The 19,701-nt window shown below is 34.9% G+C and overlaps 1 protein-coding gene across 2 annotated transcripts in view; it reads right to left on the bottom strand.

The window, feature by feature from the left end:
- GLS (glutaminase) overlaps window positions 1-19,701 on the bottom strand; it is an 87,268-nt gene that overhangs the window by 61,343 nt on the left and 6,224 nt on the right. For both annotated transcript variants that reach the window (XM_068966998.1, XM_068966999.1), the window contains exons 2-5: window positions 8,911-9,007; window positions 8,436-8,557; window positions 3,942-4,071; window positions 2,902-2,981 (exon numbers count right to left, since the gene is read on the bottom strand). In XM_068966998.1, the coding sequence (XP_068823099.1) occupies window positions 2,902-2,981; window positions 3,942-4,071; window positions 8,436-8,557; window positions 8,911-9,007 (429 nt within the window). The remainder of the gene's footprint in view (window positions 1-2,901; window positions 2,982-3,941; window positions 4,072-8,435; window positions 8,558-8,910; window positions 9,008-19,701) is intronic.

Raw genomic sequence — 19,701 nt, 5'->3', positions numbered from 1 at the left:
ATGAAAAAGTTGACTTAAAGCTCAACATTCAGGAAACTGAGATCATAGCATCTGGTCCCATCACTTCATAGAAAATAGATGGGGAAACAGTGGAAACTGTCAAGACTGTTTTGGGAGGAGGGGCTCCAAAATCACTGCAGATGGTGATTGCAGCCATGAAATTAAAAGACGCTTACTCTTTAGAAGGAAAGTTATGACCAACCTAGATAGCATATTCAAAAGCAGAGACAGTTTGCCAACAAAGGTCCATCTAGTCAAGGCTATGGTTATTCCAGTGGTCATGTATGGATTCGAGAGTTGGACTGCGACAAAAGCTGAGCGCCAAAGAATTGATGCTTTTCAACTGTGGTGTTGGAGAAGACTCTTGAGAGTCCCTTGCACTGCAAGGAGATCCAACCAGTCCATCCTAAAGGAGATCAGTCCTAGGTGTTCTTTGGAAGGACTTATGCTAAAGCTGAAACTCCAATACTTTGGCCACCTCATGCAAAGAGTTGACTCACTGGAAAAGACTCCGATGCTGGGAGGGATTGGGGGCAGGAGGAGAAGGGGATGACAGAGGATGAGATGGCTGGATGGCATCACTGACTTGATGGACTTGAGTTTGGGTGAACTCTGGGAGTTGGTGATGGACAGGGAGGCCTGGCGTGCTGCAATTCATGGGGTCACAAAGAGTCAGACACAACTAAGTGACTGAACTGAACTGAAACTGGTTAGTTTTTAAATGGGGCTCAGTTTATTCAATATCATTCTCTGAGCCCCTCTCTAAAAATGCCTCTTCTTGTGAACCATATCTATTGATAATTTCTAGCCCCAGTAAAACAAATAGCATCCAGTTTTACAAACTTGATAGAGTTGGCACCAAAGGCAATCATTTCACCATGGAGATAAACAACAGAACAAAAAGAAAGCTTTTTATGTTACCAAACTGCTAAGATGCAGATGAAGTATAGAACTGTTTTGAAAATGAAAAAATTGTGACTGACCCCAAGAGCAGCAATCTCTGTTTAATTTGCTCAAGTATCCCAGGTGTCCCAATCAATGAGCCAACACAATACAGGCACACATTCATTCTAGTGGAACGTATTCATAGTGAAACTGGGCACTATAGTAACTACCCCTCGACAATCAGAAGTTAATGGAGACATCAGAGGGACACCTCACTTCTAAGTAAAAGAGTATAATATTTTTCTTATCAAATTTATGAATAACTTGTAATTCAGCCTATAACTTCAACTTGGCAATCATTCTATTACCTGACAAAAGCCTGTCTTACTACCTTTGGATTTAAAAATACCTATGATCTAGTCCAAAGTCTTGTCTCAAAATTTCTCTGGATAAGAAGGCTAAACTAAAAGAATCACCTATATGTACAAAATATGTTTAAGAAGAAAAAGGACATGCATGAGAATTAGCTAATAATAATTTCCTCCAAATATAAAAATTTCTACTACATGATAAACCATTTCCTCCAAATACAAGAAAACAGGAATACCACTCCCTACTGGAATTTATTCCATAGGATAAGCCATGTCTTCTCATGAATTCGTGTCTGTTCATGGCACCCAACATTTAATACAACACATGAGTGTTTAATTCATTTCACAGGCCCAGATGAGAATAAAAGTATGTCATAACGCAGAGAATAATGGACTAGAAGTTTAGAGACCTAGGTGCTAGGTTCACCTCTGCCAGTTTTATACAAATTCTGGGCCTCGGATTCCTTATCATTAAGTATGAATGAACTAAATCACATTTTTTAAAAAAACTGTAAATACTTGAGAAAGATTTAGTAAAAAAATAAAAGTATTTATTTTCTAATACATTCTGATAAAAGTATTATTAGAATGAAGGCACTTGAGACATATAAAAGCTTTAAGTGGGATATTATGATTTGTAGTTTTAACAAAATTTAGGATAAAATTATCTAACATAAATTTACCAAGCTGTATACACCAAGGAGTTGTTTATCTCATTTTATGTAAAGTTATATTTTAATGTAAAAAGAAATAATTACCTTAGTAAAAAGCAAACAAAAAACCAGAATATTTTATTTCTGAGCTGAAGTCTTTAAATGAGTAAAAAATATGATTTTCTTTTTTTGGCATAATTTTTCTGACTGACAAGACCAAACTGAAACATAATAAATCTTTATGTCTGACTTACAGCATAATAAAAAGGTCATTCTTTAAAAAATATTTCAGAACTTTGTTCATTTTTCCAAGGGCCTCTCTTGACTGACTTTTAAAATCAAATTATTCTCTCTGAGGTGCCCTCATATTTTTATCCTTTTTAAAATTCTGCTGGATCCTTAGATGTCAGTGGTTATACCTGCAGTGTGATTATATCCTGAAAATCAAATTTCATAGGCTTCATGAAATCCTGTATCTTTTGCAAATGACTGATGGGCAAAAGACTATACATTACATTATATTGTCTTAACTACCATGATAATCATATAAGCAGCAAGAGGAACAAAAATGATGACAGTATGCGTAACCAGTGAAGTTAAGTGAACTTCAGTTCACTTAAGTTAAGTGAAGAAAGGTGAACTAATTCTACTAGGGGTCAGTTCATTAGTGAGTAATTTCATATTTTGCCAAATCTATTTTTCCTAAGCAAATCTGTAACTCTAGTTCCTTAAACAATAAACATTCAAATAAAAAGACTACAACTGTGAATAATGTAGCTGAAATGCCTCATAAAATGTAGTAAAAAGTATTATTTCAATTGAGTTTTTAAAATTAAACTAAAATTTAAACTTCTCTGCCTTCTTGAATTCATGTCATCTCAAGAGGCTAATTACTATTAGAGAAGATACTCCTCTCTACCTCATGCTCATTGTTATGCAGTGAGCAAATTGAAGTTTTAGAGCTGGTTTTGACGAATCTGAAATAAACTTACCTCTGTCCATCTACTGTACAAACGGATACACCCCACAAATCAGGGCTGAACTTGGCTAGTTGAGGAATATAATCTGCAACCTATCCAAAACAGTGGGAAGAAATCAACAGATAAAATATAAAATATTCTTTTCTATCAAAAAAATTTATCTTAATTTAGCTTCCACTAATGAACATTTTATAGTACTCAGTGGCTTTGTAGTGTATCTTTTATAACAATACTCATAAAAACTAAGGGCATAACAGACTTGAGTATTACAAGTGAGATCTAAGTGACCTCTCAGAGTCTCTGTCACCATCTGTTTTCTATTGCATTCTCTCTTCCTAGAAAAAACACAGTCTAAGAGGAACTACGAATTAATTTTTTTTAAAGAGGAAAAAAACAAAATTTATTTAATCAGGGTCATGATAATATGGTTTCATAATCTAAAAACTTTCAATATCGAGAATAAATAAAATAGCCCTTATATTATGTAGAGGATTTTAAAAACTGTAAACATTTTATTTAACATTTGAGGATATCATACCTACAGAAATTCCCAGGAAGTTATTTTTTAATTAATTAAATATATAAAGGTCACCTTAATCGTTTGAAAATCAAAGATTTCTTTTTAATGAAAATAACCACCATAATATTTGAAATATTTTAAAAGCACTTAAAAAAAATACAAAAGCACTAAGCTTCCCTGGTGGTTCAGACAGTAAGAATCTGCTTGCAATTCAGGAGACTTGGTTCAATCCCTGAGTCAGAAGATCCCCTGGAGAAGGAAATGGCTACCCACTCCAGTATTCTTGCCTGAGAATCCCATGGACAGAGGAGCCTGGCGGGCTACAGTCCATTGGATTGCTAAGAGTCAGACAAACTGAGCAATTTAAACTTCTGTTTACTTCTGTTACTCTAAAAGAACTTAATCCAGTGGCTTCACTTAAATTTCTTACTTAGCAAAACACAAAACCACGTAATTTTAGTCTCTACACCTCAAGTTTAGCTAAATTTATTCAATTATTGGTTTAGGAAAATATTCACGTCAAAAACATTACCTTTCCTCCAGACTGCTTTTTAGCACTCTCATATAATTCATCGATATGTGAAGTGAAAGACATAAAGTCAGGAATGACAAACTTTCTTCTAAAGGCTTGTGTCAACAAAACAATGTTGCTTTGAACACATCTGTGGAATATAAGAAAAAATTAGTACTTGCTAATAATAACAATATTAGGAAAATACTCAAACAATAAAGAAATTCAACATTTTAAGCAAATTCTAGAAATTATACTCTTTCTACATTATTTTCTTTCCTCCAAGCACCCTTTCATGTAGCTGCTTGTAAGCTGTTGAACAAATTAAAGAAATAAATTAGATAGCCTAAAAACTGCATCAAAGACTAAAACAACAGAGCATTCCACCAGGTTAAGTACCAAGACCATCTAAAAACAAGACTTTTTCACCTACCAGATATGATAAGCATTCAGCATGACATCTGGTTAACAAAAATCAGACCTTAATATATAGCTGAGATCCTCTTTATTTTTTCCATGAAATAACCTCAGACATATGTCCCTTAAGAAAAAACTTCACAAAAAACTAAACATTCCATATTTTAACATATTTTCTATAAATTAATTTTGAAAATGTTGCATTTCTAAGCTAAAAACTTTGTTTAGTCAGATTTGTCTCTAACATAAAATATTTATTTAAATGCTTGCAAAAATAATGTTTAACTTTAAAAAATATATATAATAGTATAATAACTTTATATTACTTGAATCACCTAAAATATTTACATTATTCTATGCACTGTTAAGATGTGTAATACACTGTAGAATAAAAATGTTTCCCTGTTAAAAACTATTTAAATGATATGGTAAACCATGTGGATGACAAAGCATGAAATCTAATAATCTGAATCAATATTCTGCTTTGTTTTAAAAGAGTTTAAGCTAGAAAATCAATTATTAATATAACCCTAAAGAAGAGTTTTATAAATAGGTTAATAGCCAACCATATACTCTAAGCTCATCTTAAGTGAGTCTCAAAAGCTGAAAAATAGAACACTTAATCGATAAAGGAAGACACTGTAGACTTGAGCATCAAGCCGTTCTACCAACTAAGACTAAGCCCATAACAGACTAAAAAGTACTAAGCTTCAAGTACTATTTATCCTGTTTAACCCTCAAAAGATGAACCCTTTAAGAAGCTAATTTCCCCATTTTACAGATAAGAAAACTCCGTGTAACCTGCAAGTAAATACATGCACTAACTATAGAAGGAGAGCTGGAAAATAGACACTCTCAATTTTTCAGTCCATGGTAAATGATAAGTTTTTATCTCAGTATCTGAATTCAGATGTTCTAAATGAAATAGCAAATTAGAATTAAAAGCCAGATAATCACATTTTAACTATCGACAAAAATCCAGAATATATACTCACTTGATCAACATAAAATTAAACACTGATTTAAAATAAAATAGGTTATTTTCAGTGATAAACACATGCTTTAATTACAACATGAAAAAGTTACAATCCTAATTTCCATTATTAAGCTATACATGTAGAAATAACTGACATCCAAGAGATAATATTTACTTCAATAAACTAATAAATTTTATGATAGTTTCAATGTTACCTAATATTGAGTTTTATCACTGACAATATTTAATATGCATCAAACAGTAATTCAACTTGCACATGAGAGTTACAAGTAATATATAAGAAAGACATTTCTTAGAAGAAAAAAACTTGATAATTCCTGATCTTAAATGGCTATTCTGTATCAAGTAAAATCTACATCCTCCTTCTTTCAAGAACTGTTGCATGAGAAAATATAAGGACTTTCAAACAAATAAAAATTATTAACCTTACTACTATTTACCTATTCAAAATTAATCAGCATTTTTAAAAGGAGGTTTTATACAAAAACTGTACAGTCAGTGAAACTGGGATTTTTTTTTTTTTTTTTTTACTCTATGAGAAGGTGCTGGTAAAGCCGTGCTAACAGCCTTCATTGGTGAATTACTGTGGCCAGTCAAGGCAATATCACTCAGAAGAGTGTCTAGCTGCATGATGATGAGCATTCCAATCTGTAATTTTTTCTTGGGAGTTATTTTAATATGGATGTCATGAATCTAACTAGAAAATCAGAAGTCATATAAAGTAGAATGAAGAGTAAGTGTTTTATGATTTTCAACAAGTGACATCTTTCTCATGCTTTCTTTGTTCAGTTTTCTCATCCTAAACTGGTAAAAATAATTTTACTTTTCCTTTTAACTTAAATGTTTATGATTAACAACTGTTATGCACATCTGTTTTATAGAATATTTCAAATATAATTTCTCATTAGTAAAATAACATAGTCGATAAGAATTTTCAAAGAAAAATCAAATAAATACAAAGACTACCACTCATTTCCTCCAAAACAAGATGATAAAAAAAATTATGATCACACATGATAATACTTCTAATACTTACATGGCTAAAAATATATGAATAAATAAAGTATTCCTTTTCAACACACATTTTCTACTTCTACTAAGACTATTAGCATTAAAATCAATCAAGTATCTAGATAGGTACAGGCAGTCTCCAACTTTCAAACAGACTATGCCCCCAAAAGTATGCATAGAACTTATTTTCCCATTTAAAGAAAAATTCTACATGCTTCTCAGATTACCCTCAAAGGCTGAATATATATATTTACCAACAAGGTATTTTAGGTAAAATGTCAACACATTGACTTCAACCAAACCTTTTCATCTTTCTTTATAAATAACTTCTCTGGGAAAATGAATTCCATTGGAACATCTGCTTTTCCAGTTGCATGAAACTGAGATAGTTTATTTCTGGCAACACTAACTAGAAAACTTATTTTGAAAACAGAGAAAATACTTCTCTGACGCAATCACCTGCGGTCAGAGGTTTTGAATCTCATTCTAGGAATGAAAAGAGAAATCATATGCCTATAGACACAAACTTTTCCACTGCCTGCTCACATAGACTACTAAGCATCTGTCAAGTTAGGAACTGCCTATATTACAATTGTCAGGTTTTTCTTTTAATTGGATTAGTGTTTAAAATAATGCTAATTGTTATTTTTAATATAGTAGAAAACTTTATGCTTTTCCGTTTACTCAGTGTATTTAAATTACTTTTTCAAATTTCATATTTAAACACAATAGTATGTTTATGAAGCACAAAAAAACCTTAACCAGTACTGAAAAGATATAAAATACTGCTTTCATGTAGGAATTCAAAGCAATTCCTCATACCCACAATCAATATACCTATCTACCATGTCTTTGAATCAAGTCTGACAACTTTTATTTTCAGATATACCGAAATAACTCCCCAGAAGGCACTCTGCACAGAGTTCATGATCACTAAAAATAAAATAATCTTACTGCAAAAATACAGCTAACTAGAAATTATTTCCTTCCCTTCACAAAGAACAGGTTCAGAAGACCCAAAATTCCTAACATCAATTCCAACATGAACCTAAAATCTACATTTTATAAGGTCAGCAGAGTTAATAGCATCAAGAACCATGTGGTGAAAAGACAGAGATCTAAAATTGGCAGCACTCACTGCTTCATGGTATGCCAAGACACTTGGAAGGATCTCAGTTAAATACTTATACCTTCAGATGACTTAATATTCTAGGATACTTCAGCAGATATCTAGAACAAATCATCTAGCCCCCCAAAGACAATAAAATAAAAAATATATAAAAATACATACATACAAATAAACTTTCAAGGTAGATGCTGGAATTCTTTTCAACCTAAGCCTACAGTCAGGAAAAAGCCAAGGTTTAACAGTAGTGTTTACAGTTTTATTTTAGTTCTCACTCAAGTTTAGTTGTAAAATACCATATATTTCCTTGGGTTCCATGACAAACTTGTCTATCAAATTATTAAGCAATCAAACTAGTAGGAACACATTAAAGAAAATAAAGATTGGCAAATATTGGAAAATAAAAATATTTTCATTCAAGCAAATCAAGGCATTAATGTCCAAAGTTAGCATTAAGTTTTTAGATATTCTGAAAAAAAAAAAAAAAAAGCCTATGCAGTAAGCCTATGTTTGCTGCAAAGAGAGAAGCAGACAATGGAGACATGTAAACCTAATGAATGCAGGCTGCCTTCCCATTTTATGATGTCATCTAAATCAACTTGTAGAAAAGAAACAGAGACCACGCTGAGAAAGGCTGCAAGATATGCAGATGAATTAGAGATCAATTTAAACAGGACAGAGTGTGTTCCATTCAAACTGAATGCAATCTCCAGGTATTATTAATTGGAAACATCCATGGCTACATTTCCTCAGAACAGTTTCAAGGTATACTCTTAGCCCCAGTATATTACAGAACTTTAATGTGCACAAAGTTGTTCTAAGCAACTCATGTTTATAAATCCCCTCCCCTCTTTTTTCAATTACACAGGAAGCACTGGCTTTCAAAGATGCAATTTTGTTTTAAAAGAAAAAAACACCACATAGCATAGCAAATGACCATTAATGGTTTGGCAGAAATTTTTACTTTTTAAAAAGATCTTTGTCTAGCATGACACCATCTGATGTTGTTTGAAGAGTTAATCTTAACATATCCATACACTCTTTCAACCTGGGATCAGACGTTCGCAATCCTGTAGATTTGAGTGCCTGTTTTTAAAAAAATAAGAGTCTGTAAATACATAGTGCAAATAATGTATATGCTTATTCCAATTACAAGTTTTTAATTCCTGTATTTAAAAACTTCTACCCAAGACCTGAATATATATATATGGCATTTTAGTGTCACTATTACCCTCTTTCTGGAAAAGTTTTTCATTGTTTCTTTCATTTCCTTTCATTGATTACCTTGAAATGAGCATGATGAAAATTTGAAAATAAGAGAAATAGTGTCAGTCAGAATCTACATGTCAGATGACTTTAAAACTACATTGCAATATCACCATATATTGATTCATATTACTGATTTTTAAAAGTTAGGATAGAAAAATGTAAAAACTTACTGTAATAAATTTATGAACAGGTATTTTCTCTTGTCCTTCTGCAATTGTATAGAACAGCAAATCTTCCAAACTAGGTAACAGACCCTGTTTTATTTTACTAAAGAGGAAAAAAAAACACAAAATTAACTCTTATGTGAACTTTCAAGTAGATTTTAGCTACATCCATTTAAAAATAATCAATGAAGCAGACTACAGTTGATCGATTCCTCAAGACCTACTATCATATTAATAAATGCCGATTTACCAAAATCAAACAATATTACTGAAACCACATTGAGAAGCACATTTAAAACATGTTCATTAATTTACACAGATATTTTGTAATCCTAAATCATCTGTTATGGTGATTTCTTCCTGTACAGCCTAATATACAATCACCCAATACAGCCTAGAAAATGTTCAAGTAAGAGTCAATATTTCATTCTGTTATCACTGTTTTTTTATAGGATGATTATACATATGTAACGGAGAAGGCAATGGTGACTCACTCCAGTACTCTTGCCTGGAAAATCCCATGGATGGAGGAGCCTGGCAGGCTGTAGTTCATGGGGTCGCGAACAGTCGGACACGATTGAGTGACTTCACTTTACTTTTCACTTTCATGCACTGGAGAAGGAACTGGCAACCCACTCCAGTGTTCTTGCCTGGAGAATCCCAGGGACGGGATTCCATGGGGTCGCACAGAGTCGGACAGGACTGAAGAGACTTAGCAGCAGCAGCATACATATGTAAAACACGATTGTGGTTTAGTTGCTAAATTGTGTCTGATTTTTTGCAATTCTATGTACTAAAGCCTGCCAGGCTCCTCTGTCCATGGGATTTCCCAGGCAAGAACACTGGTTTGTCATTTCCTTCTCCAGGGATCTTCCCGACCCAGGAAGTGAACCCAGGTCTCCTGCATTGCAGGCAGATTTGTTACTGACTGAACTTTGAGGGAATCCTTGAATATAACGCATATATTATAGTCATATATTTGTTATAAACAGTTATATAAAGATATAGTTCGAATAATTAACCTGATTGTAAAATCTGAGGAACAGAGTAATTAAGAAAAGATTAGTGTACAAGTTCTCAAGCTATATTTACTAGTCAAGTCACCTTGGGTAAACTTAACTTTTCTGTGATTCAGTTTCCTCATTTGAGAAAGAGAGATGTGAGTTGACTTAACACATTCAATACCCTCAGTGCCCTGCTTGGCAGAAAGTACTCAATTGTCAATAGTTGTAGTGACTATTTATAAAGTGACCTAGGCTTACATATACACATCAAATGCCACAAATCATAAAGACTGTTAGAATAAATATGCTACCATAAAAAATATATTAAAATCTTGATTAACTAATAAACTGGTATAATATGCTGCTGCTGTGTTGCTTCAGTTGTGTCCGACTGTGTGCGACCTCGTAGACGGCAGCCCACCAGGGTCCACCATCCCTGGGATTCTTCAAGCAAGAACACTGTGGAGTGGGTTGCCATTTCCTTCTCCAATGCATGAAAGTGAAAAATGAAAGTGAAGTCGCTCAGTCGTGTCCAACTCTTAGCAACCCCATGGACTGCAGCCTACCAGGCTCCTCCGTCCGTGGGATTTTCCAGGCAAGAGTACTGGAGTGGGGTGCCATTGCCTTCTCCGGGTATAAGATGCTATGATTAACCAAACTGATTGAGAAAAATTTTTTTCCTATTCATTGCAAAGTTTTGAGATAAAACTATAATGAACCTATAAATATTTTCTTTTGGGGAGCTCTGAAACTGAAATGAACACAGTTTAATATTCTGAACATTCATGACTGTCATATGTATTATAGTGATAAGAATTATAGATCTAGGGTAGACCAATCCCCTCCCCACCCATCACTATTTATTAAAATCAAAGGTACAAATATATGCATGTATTTGTATGTATGTGTATATAAAATGTCTGGAAAGGGCTTTACCTTTATTTCAAGAAACAGAAAATTAGAGAGTGGTCCATATATTTCTATTTTAAAAGACAACAGAATACAGCGTCGGCTCACAGTGTATGTACATTTACACATGCACATATAAAATTTATCCTCAAAGAAACACTAATGTTGGCATTAATGTCACTTATACTGTTTTCAAAGCTATCATACCAGCTTCTTGTTTTTCAAGTCAACCCTAAAGTACAAGAATTTCATGCCAATGTTTTTAAAAAAAATATATAGGATTATTGTAATTTAAACATATATCCTGGATATATAATTACTCCTTAAAACAATCTTGGCTCTTAGAGAAATTTTTAAAATATATTTGGGATATTTTAATCATAAGAGTTAAAAATTATGGATAACTTTTGTTAAGTATTCTGATTAGCTGTTTTACATGCATTCTAGTTCAATCCCTACAATGATGACAAAAAATACTATTAAGTATTAAAATAAAGTATGGTTCCTGGTACACAGTGGATGCTCAATATATTTACTGTTTGACCAAAAAAAAAAAAAAAAAAAAAACCAGGCTGACTCTGTCCCCATTTCTCAGAGGCTCAGACAGGTCAACAAACTTTCCAAGACTGCACAGTGGTAGAGATATATTTAGAAACCTTGTTCCTCTGAATTCAGAGTCCAAAATATACGCCTCTACAGTTTTGCTGGCTCTCAAACCTACTAGCTAGCAATTACTGTTATAAGGTATGATTTTTCTAGATCTTCAAACCTGATCTAAAACCATTAAGCAGCATTCAACAGTACTGATGACTTAATATTTAAAGAAAAATTGAGCCAGCTGTCAAAAACAATCAGTGGAAAATAACATACCAATTATTTACAGAAAATGGCTTGTTAAGTAAACTTCAGATAGTGGTAGTTATCACTTCAAAAAACTGCAGAATAAGCTTTCCACGTATTTACACCACCAGTAAATGGTATTTGCTTTGCCTAAAAGCTATGTAAGTAACATAAAATATACAGTTCTTTAGCTTATGGTAGATAGGGCAAAGAATTTAAAATGACCATGTTTATTGCCACAGCTAACATAAAAGGCTAAATATTTACTTACTTTTGGACAAGAGAGTAATTGTTATCCATTGGAGAGATATTTAAGTCATCCCTAGAATACTATGCTCACAAAATAAATAATAAATATAAATGTATAAAAGAGTTCAAAATTGATTAAAAAAAAAAATCTATCAATCTGAGCATTTAAAAGCTCAGACTCTGATCTGAAAATGAATTTACTTCAATAGTCTGGGGAACAAATGCAAAGGTTCTCCCCAAACTTTCAACTATACATAAATTACCCCAAAGACCTTTCCTGACATTATTACCTCCCTCCCCACTTCTTTCCCCAGGATTCCCTGGTGGCTCAGATGGTAAAGAGCCTGCCTGCAATGCAGGACACCCAGGTTGAATCCCTGGGTCAGGAAAATCCCTTGGAGAAGGGAATGGCTATCCACTCCAGTATTCCTGCGTGAAGCATTGCAAGGACAGAGAAGCCTGGTGAGCTACAGTTCATGAGGTTGCAGTGTCAGACACAACTGAACAACTAACACTTTCTTTCCCCAAATTTAATACCATTTTGTGGCACTGCTTAATGATATTATACTTCACCACTGAAACTCAAATGCTAAAAACTGTAGTTTTTGGAATACATAGTAAATAAGATATTTTTGAGAAGTGTTTAAGTTTTAATGACCAAAAAAAATAGATCATAACTGGAGTATGCCAAGACTGCATATACTGTCACCCTGCTTATTTAATTTATATGCAGATTACATCATAAGAAATGCTGGACTGGAAGAAGCATAAACTGGAATCAAAATTGCCAGGAGAAATATCAATAACCTCAGATATGCAGATGACACCACCCTTATGATAGAAAGTGAAGAGGAACTAAAAAGACTCTTGATGAAAATGAAAGAGGAGGGTGAAAATGTTGGCTTAAAGCTCAACATTCAGAAAAAGAACATCATGGCATCTGGTCCCATCACTTCATGGGAAATAGATGGGGAAACAGTGCAAACAGTGTCAGACTTTATTTTGGGGGGCTCCAAAATCACTGCAGATGGTGACTGCAGCCATGAAATTAAAAGATGCTTACTCCTTGGAACCTTGATAGCATATTCAAAAGCCGAGACATTAGTTTGCCAACAAAGGTCCATCTGGTCAAGGCTATGGTTTTTCCAGTTGTCATGTATGGATGTGAGAGTTGGACTGTGAAGAAAGCTGAGTGCCGAAGAATTGATGCTTTTGAACTGTGGTGTTGGAGAAGACTCTTGAGAGTCCCTTGGACTGCAAGGAGATCCAACCAGTCTATCCTAAAGGAGATCAGTCCTGGGTGTTCATTGGAAGGACTGATGCTAACTAAAGCTGAAACTCCAATACTTTGGCCACCTCATGCGAAGAGTTGACTCACTGGAAAAGACTCTGATGCTGGGAGGGACTAGGGGCAGGAGAAGGGGACGACAGAGGATAAGATGACTGAATGGCATCACCGACTCAATGGACATGAGTATGGGTAAACTCCAGGAGTTGACGATGGACGGGGAGGCCTGCTGTGCTGCGATTGATGGGGTCGCCCAGAGTCGAACACGACTGAGCAAGTGAACTGAACTGAACAGGTTTTCAAATTATAGTACCAACAACTGGTGATAAGCCCTCAGATTCTGTAGGGGGAAAAAACATGAAATAGTTACAACACTCAGCAACTAAAATGGGTATACATAGATGTGCAAATTCCAAGAAAAGTTCTTTTTTAATACTTTAAAAAATTTTCCCTTTTATTCTCCCTCATTTACTTTTCGACTTTTGCCTTTATGAATTTTTACCAACATGAAATAGTTATAACACTCAACAACTAAAATGGGTATACATAGAAGATGTGCAAATTCAAAGAAGTCCTTGTTCTATACTTTTAAAGTTCTTCCCTTTTATTCTTCTGTCCTTTTTAATTTCTGCCTTTAAGATCTTTTCACCATCATTTTGTTCCTTCTTTTACCCCTTCCTTCTCATACTTTACCTTCTCAAAATATCTGCCTAAAACATAGAAATTTCTTTAAAAAAAAAAAAGAACAATCCCATGTATTTAACTGGCATTTGTAACATGTACAGCATTATACTAGTCCCTGCTTACAATCTAAAAAGGAAGGAGAAGACATACATAATGAGGAATTACAAGAAACAAACAATGGGATCCAATCACTGGAAAATTAGTCACTATGAACTAATAAGGCGGTTTCGGGGGAGGATGGAATCTGAGCTAGACTTAAAAGATGGGTAGGAGCTGGAAACATGGCAACCGAAGAGGACTATCAGCAAAGGAAACAGAATGCCCACAGCAATGAAAGTAAACATTCACTAGGTATTTACAAAGAACAGCAAATAGCCAGAGCATAGGATATATGACTTAGGGTGCCTGTTTCTACCCACGAGCTGTTAAAATACCTAATTTTCAGGGTTGAGAGTTATATATAAATCAACCAATAAATGAGGAGACTACCAAAAATTTCTGTCCTTTATTGAGCCCATCTTTGCCTGAAATGTTTCTTTGGTATCTCTAATTTTCTTGAAGAGATCTCTAGTCTTTCCCATTCTGTTCTTTTCCTCTCTTTCTTTGCATTGATTGCTGAGGAAGGCTTTCTTATCTCTCCTTGCTATTCTTTGGAACTCAGCATTCAGATGCTTATATCTTTCTTTCTCTCCTTTGCTTTTCGCTTCTCTTCTTTTCACAGCTATTTGTAAGGCCTCTCCAGACAGCCATTTTGCTTTTTTGCATTTCTTTTCTATGGGGATGGTCTTGATCCCTGTCTCCTGTACAATATCATGAACCTCCTTCCATAGTTCATCAGGCACTCTATCAGTTCTAGTCCCTTAAATCTATTTCTCACTTCCATTGTATAATAAGGGATTTGATTTAGGTCATTCATACCTGAATGGTCTAGTGGTTTTCCCTACTTCTTTCAATTTAAGCCTGAATTTGTCAATAAGGAGTTCATAATCTGAGCCACAGTCAGCTCCCGGTCTTGTTTTTGCTGACTGTATAGAGCTTCTCCATCTTTAGCTGCAAAGAATATAATCAATCTGATTTCAGTGTTGACCATCTGGTGATGTCCATGTGTAGAGTCTTCTCTTGTGTTGTTGGAAGAGGGTGTTTGCTATGACCAGTGCATTCTCTTGGCAAAACTCTATTAGTCTTTGCCTTGCTTCATTCCGTATTCCAAGGCCAAATTTGCCTGTTACCCTAGGTGTTTCTTGACTTCCTACTTTTGCGTTCCAGTCCCCTATAATGAAAAGGACATCTTTTTTGGGTGTTAGTTCTAAAAGGTCTTGTAGGTCTTCATAGGACCGTTCAACTTCAGCTTCTTCAGCATTACTGGTCGGGGCACAGACTTGAATTACTGTGATATTGAATGGTTTGCCGTGAAGTTTTTGAGACTGCATCCAAGTACTGCATTTTGGACTCTTTTGTTGACCATGATGGCTACACCATTTCTTCTAAGGGATTCCTGCCCACAGTAGTAGATATAATGGTCATTTGAGTTAAATTCACCCATTCCAGTCCATTTTAGTTCACTGATTCCTAGAATGTCGACGTTCACTCTTGCCATCTCGTTTGACCACTTCCAATTTGCCTTGATTCATGGACGTAGCATCACTACGAACAAAGCTAGTGGAGGTGATGGTATTCCAGTTGAGCTATTTCAAATCCTGAAAGATGATGCTGTGAAAGTGCTGCACTCAATATACCAGTAAATTTGGTAAACTCAGCAGTGGCCACAGGACTGGAAACGGTCAGTTTTCATTCCAATCCCAAAGAAGGGCAATGCCAAAGAATGCTCAAAATTCTCCAAGCCAGGCTTCAGCAATAGGTGAACAGTAAACTTCCAGATGTTCAAGCTGGTTTTAGAAAAGGCAGAAGAACCAGAGATCAAATTGCCAACATCCGCTGGATCATCAAAAAAGCAAGGGAGTTCCAGAAAAACATCTATTTCTGCTTTATTGACTATGCCAAACCCTTTGACTGTGTGGATCAAAATAAACTGGAAAATTCTTCAAGAGATGGGAATACCAGACCACCTGACCTGCCTCTTGAGAAACCTATATGCAGGTCAGGAAGCAACAGTTAGAACTGGACATGGAACAACAGACTGGTTCCAAATAGGGAAAGGAGTACGTCAAGGCTGTATATTGTCACCCTGCTTATTTAATTTATATGGAGAGTACATCATGAGAAACGCTGGTCTGGAAGAAGCACAAGCTGGAATCAAGATTTCCGGGAGAAATATCAATAACCTCAAAATATGCAGATGACACCACCCTTATGGCAGAAAGTGAAGAGGAACTCAAAAGCCTCTTGAGGAAAGTGAAGAGGAGAGTGAAAAAGTTGGCTTAAAGCTCAACATTCAGAAAACGAAGATCATGGCATCTGGTCCCATCACTTCATTGGAAATAGATGGGGAAACAGTGGAAACAAGTGTCAGACTCTATTTTGGGGGGCTCCAAAATCAATGCAGATGGTGATTGTAGGCATGAAATTAAAAGATGCTTACTCCTTGGAAGGAAAGTTATGACCAACCTAGATAGCATATTCAAAAGCAGAGACATTTTTTTGTCAACAAAGGTCCATCTAGTCAAGGCTATGGTTTTTCCAGTGGTCATGTATGGATGTGAGAGTTGGACCGTGAAGAAAGCTGAGCGCCGAAGAATTGATGCTTTTGAACTGTGGTGTTGGAGAAGACTCTTGAGAGTCCCTTGGACTGCAAGCCGGTCCAACCAGTCTATTCTAAAGAAGATCAGTCCTGGATGTTCTTTGGCAGGACTGATGCTAAAGCTGAAACTCCAATACTTTGGCCACCTCATGCGAAGAGTTGACTCATCGGAAAAGACTCTGATGCTGGGAGGGATTGGGGGCAGGAGGAGAAGGGGATGACAGAGGATGAGATGGCTGGATGGCACCACTGACTCGATGGACATGAGTTTGAGTGAACTCTGGGATATGGTGATGGACAGGGAAGCCTGGCATGCTGCAATTCATGGGGTCGCAAAGAGTCGGACATGACTGAGCGACTGAACTGACTGCCTGACTGATCAAGAAATTTATAAATTTACCAATTCTGCAAACAGGAAGCCACACTGTCTCTGACTACTGTTCAACCAGTTTCTCAATACAAAAGTACAATTAAAACTCCTTAGTCTGATATTTAGTTTATAAATTGGCTATGTACTATCTATGCTATCAAAAGTTTCTAAGTAAAAAAACTCCATTATCAAATCTAAGAAGGAAAATGAACTCAAAACAAGAGGGGGAAAAAATAGAAAACAACTTACTTTGTCTTATTTTGTTAAATAATGTTTCATATTACTTCACCTTTCCAAACTATAAAGGCTGGGGTAATATCTCTTTTGTCAACTCCATATAACTCAAATGTATAACAGAGTATAGTAAACCTATTAGATAATCAAAAAGTTCTTCAACTAAGTAAAAAAAAAAAAAGGATGCCTACTAATAGAATAAAAAGAATGCTTTGGTGTTTTTACTTGTAGCTTCATTTTAAAACAATTATCTGAAAAAAAATACTTAGAGCTGTTTTTAAATCAGTTTATTATTTTGATTTTAGAGTGATCTGATTAATATAAACATCCATAACACCAGTAAACTGGCAGATTGAAACTGTGAGGTTGAAAGCTGAAATCATAGTGGCTGATCATATACCATTTGAAGTCTGATAAAGTGATACCTCTAAATCATTTCTCCCCAAGGCTAAGTATTAGAGAATTTTTTTAAAAAATTACATTTTTTAAAGCTTTACTTTAAAAGGACTTCCTATTGTTTCATCTTAAAACTCCAAGTGATAAAGCAAAGTGGGTAAACTGTCCCCAAATTACAGAGAAAGTCAAGTAATATGGCCAATGTCACACAACTCAAGTGGGTGGACCAGATTTAGTCCTAGAAGTCAGTACTTGGTTCCTAATCCCAGACTCTTTCTGCTATGCCACACCAGCTGTGCTGAGCTGTTACACTCAATTTTAGGAGGAATACCTGGAGTTTATTCAAAATAAAGAAAGGTGAGATTCCTTACCTATTGAAGAATTTCAAACCAAAATGCTAACAGGGAAACGACTTACATTAGATGACCAAATTGTTATTCTGCCTTGTTAAAACTGCATCTTGTAAAATACAAAGCAAGAATGAGATGAGGCAGCTGTTTTAGCTGGACTTTATTTAAATTTATTCAAAAGCAAGTCAAAGTAAGAAACACAAAAGTGAGCTTTATGTGAGAAGTGGCCAGGCTGCCAAAGTGTCCACATGTACAACTTCATGAGTCTAACCCAAGGGTACAATCTGCTTGCCTTCAATGTGAGAGTGAGGACCTGGGCAGATCAATCCCACATGTCCAGCTCTGTTTGTTCTTCCAACCATGGTTGGAAGTATCTGTTAACAAGTCATTCTAGTTGTAAAAATACAGATATGTGAATTCTATCACTGAAATTACCCTAATACCACACAAGAGATGACTTCCTCAAAATAACTAAAATACATAGGTTAAAGTTAACAAAAGGCTGATTTCAGCTACACATAAGGAAAAACAAAGTAACTCTGAAAATGGTATGTGCTGCCTTCAAAGGTAATAAATTCTCTTATCAGTGAGTATTCAAACAGATGGATAACAACCTGTAGCAAGTATAACAGTAGGGAAAAAACGTCAGCTGGGGAGATGGCTTTTTAAGGTCTCTTTCAATACTAAACCTAAAAACTTATAAAGCGTTATATTAATCTCCTAATACTGGAAGAAAAAACAAAGTAAGTCCTAACATTGCATGACCTTGGTTAGGTCATTTAATAACTATAGCCAGTTTATAACCTATGTAAAATGAGGTGGAAATAGATGTCTTTAAAATCACTTCCAACTCTAATTCTCAGTTTTTGAGCTACTCAAAATTCCTGTAAATTACATTCCTATAAATTTCCTCCTAAGTTCCTATACTAAAACTCATAAACTTTTACTCACTCAGGACTACATAATGTAGACATAAAGGATTTAGATATATTTTACATATAAAGCTTAATTATCTGGGTTCTCTAAAAAAGTAATGGGAGTACCTAATGCCATGAAACTGTACATTTAAAAACAGTCAAAACAGTACATTTTATGTTACATTAATTTTACCCCATTTTTTTAAGAAAAGGTAAGGGGAATTGGGTATAGAAGGTGAGAATGAGGGAAAATAGCTGAACTGGAGACAGGGAGGCCAAGAACAAAATGTAGCAACTGATAACAATAATTCACAGAAGAGCAAACCATTCTAACTAAAACCAGGGTATTAGAGAAAATCTTGCACAAATAAATACAGTTCAGTGTAAGCGCTACTAACAGCAAACTACAGTAAGGGACACCAGTTTTTGTAAATAAAGTTTTACTGCAAGAAAGCCATGCCTACTCAAATCTACTGTCTATGCCTTCTTTGCTACAACAGATGCTTTGAATACCTTTAATAAGACCAGGTAGCTTGTGAAGCCAAAAATATACACTATTTGAGAGAAAGTTTGCCACACTTGCCTTGGAGCATCACTGTATTTTAGCACAGTATAGTAATATCCCCTTCTAGTGAACCTAAGAAATGTTAAACTCTATTCATTACAATGTTTTAATATGGCAGAAAAACAGGCAACATTTTATGAGACTTACACCTAAAACAGTTAAGAAATTTAAAACTTTGATGTTTGAGGATAAAAGAGAATACAACTGGATAATGCCGATAATAGGAGCTTTACAAACCCATTCACAATCTTCTTCAGAACATTTTTCAATCAATAATACTGTTATATATACTA

The sequence above is a fragment of the Capricornis sumatraensis genome, chromosome 3 (genome assembly GCF_032405125.1).
Source record: "Capricornis sumatraensis isolate serow.1 chromosome 3, serow.2, whole genome shotgun sequence".
Taxonomy (NCBI): domain Eukaryota; kingdom Metazoa; phylum Chordata; class Mammalia; order Artiodactyla; family Bovidae; genus Capricornis; species Capricornis sumatraensis.
This window is presented reverse-complemented; position numbering and strand designations above follow the sequence as displayed.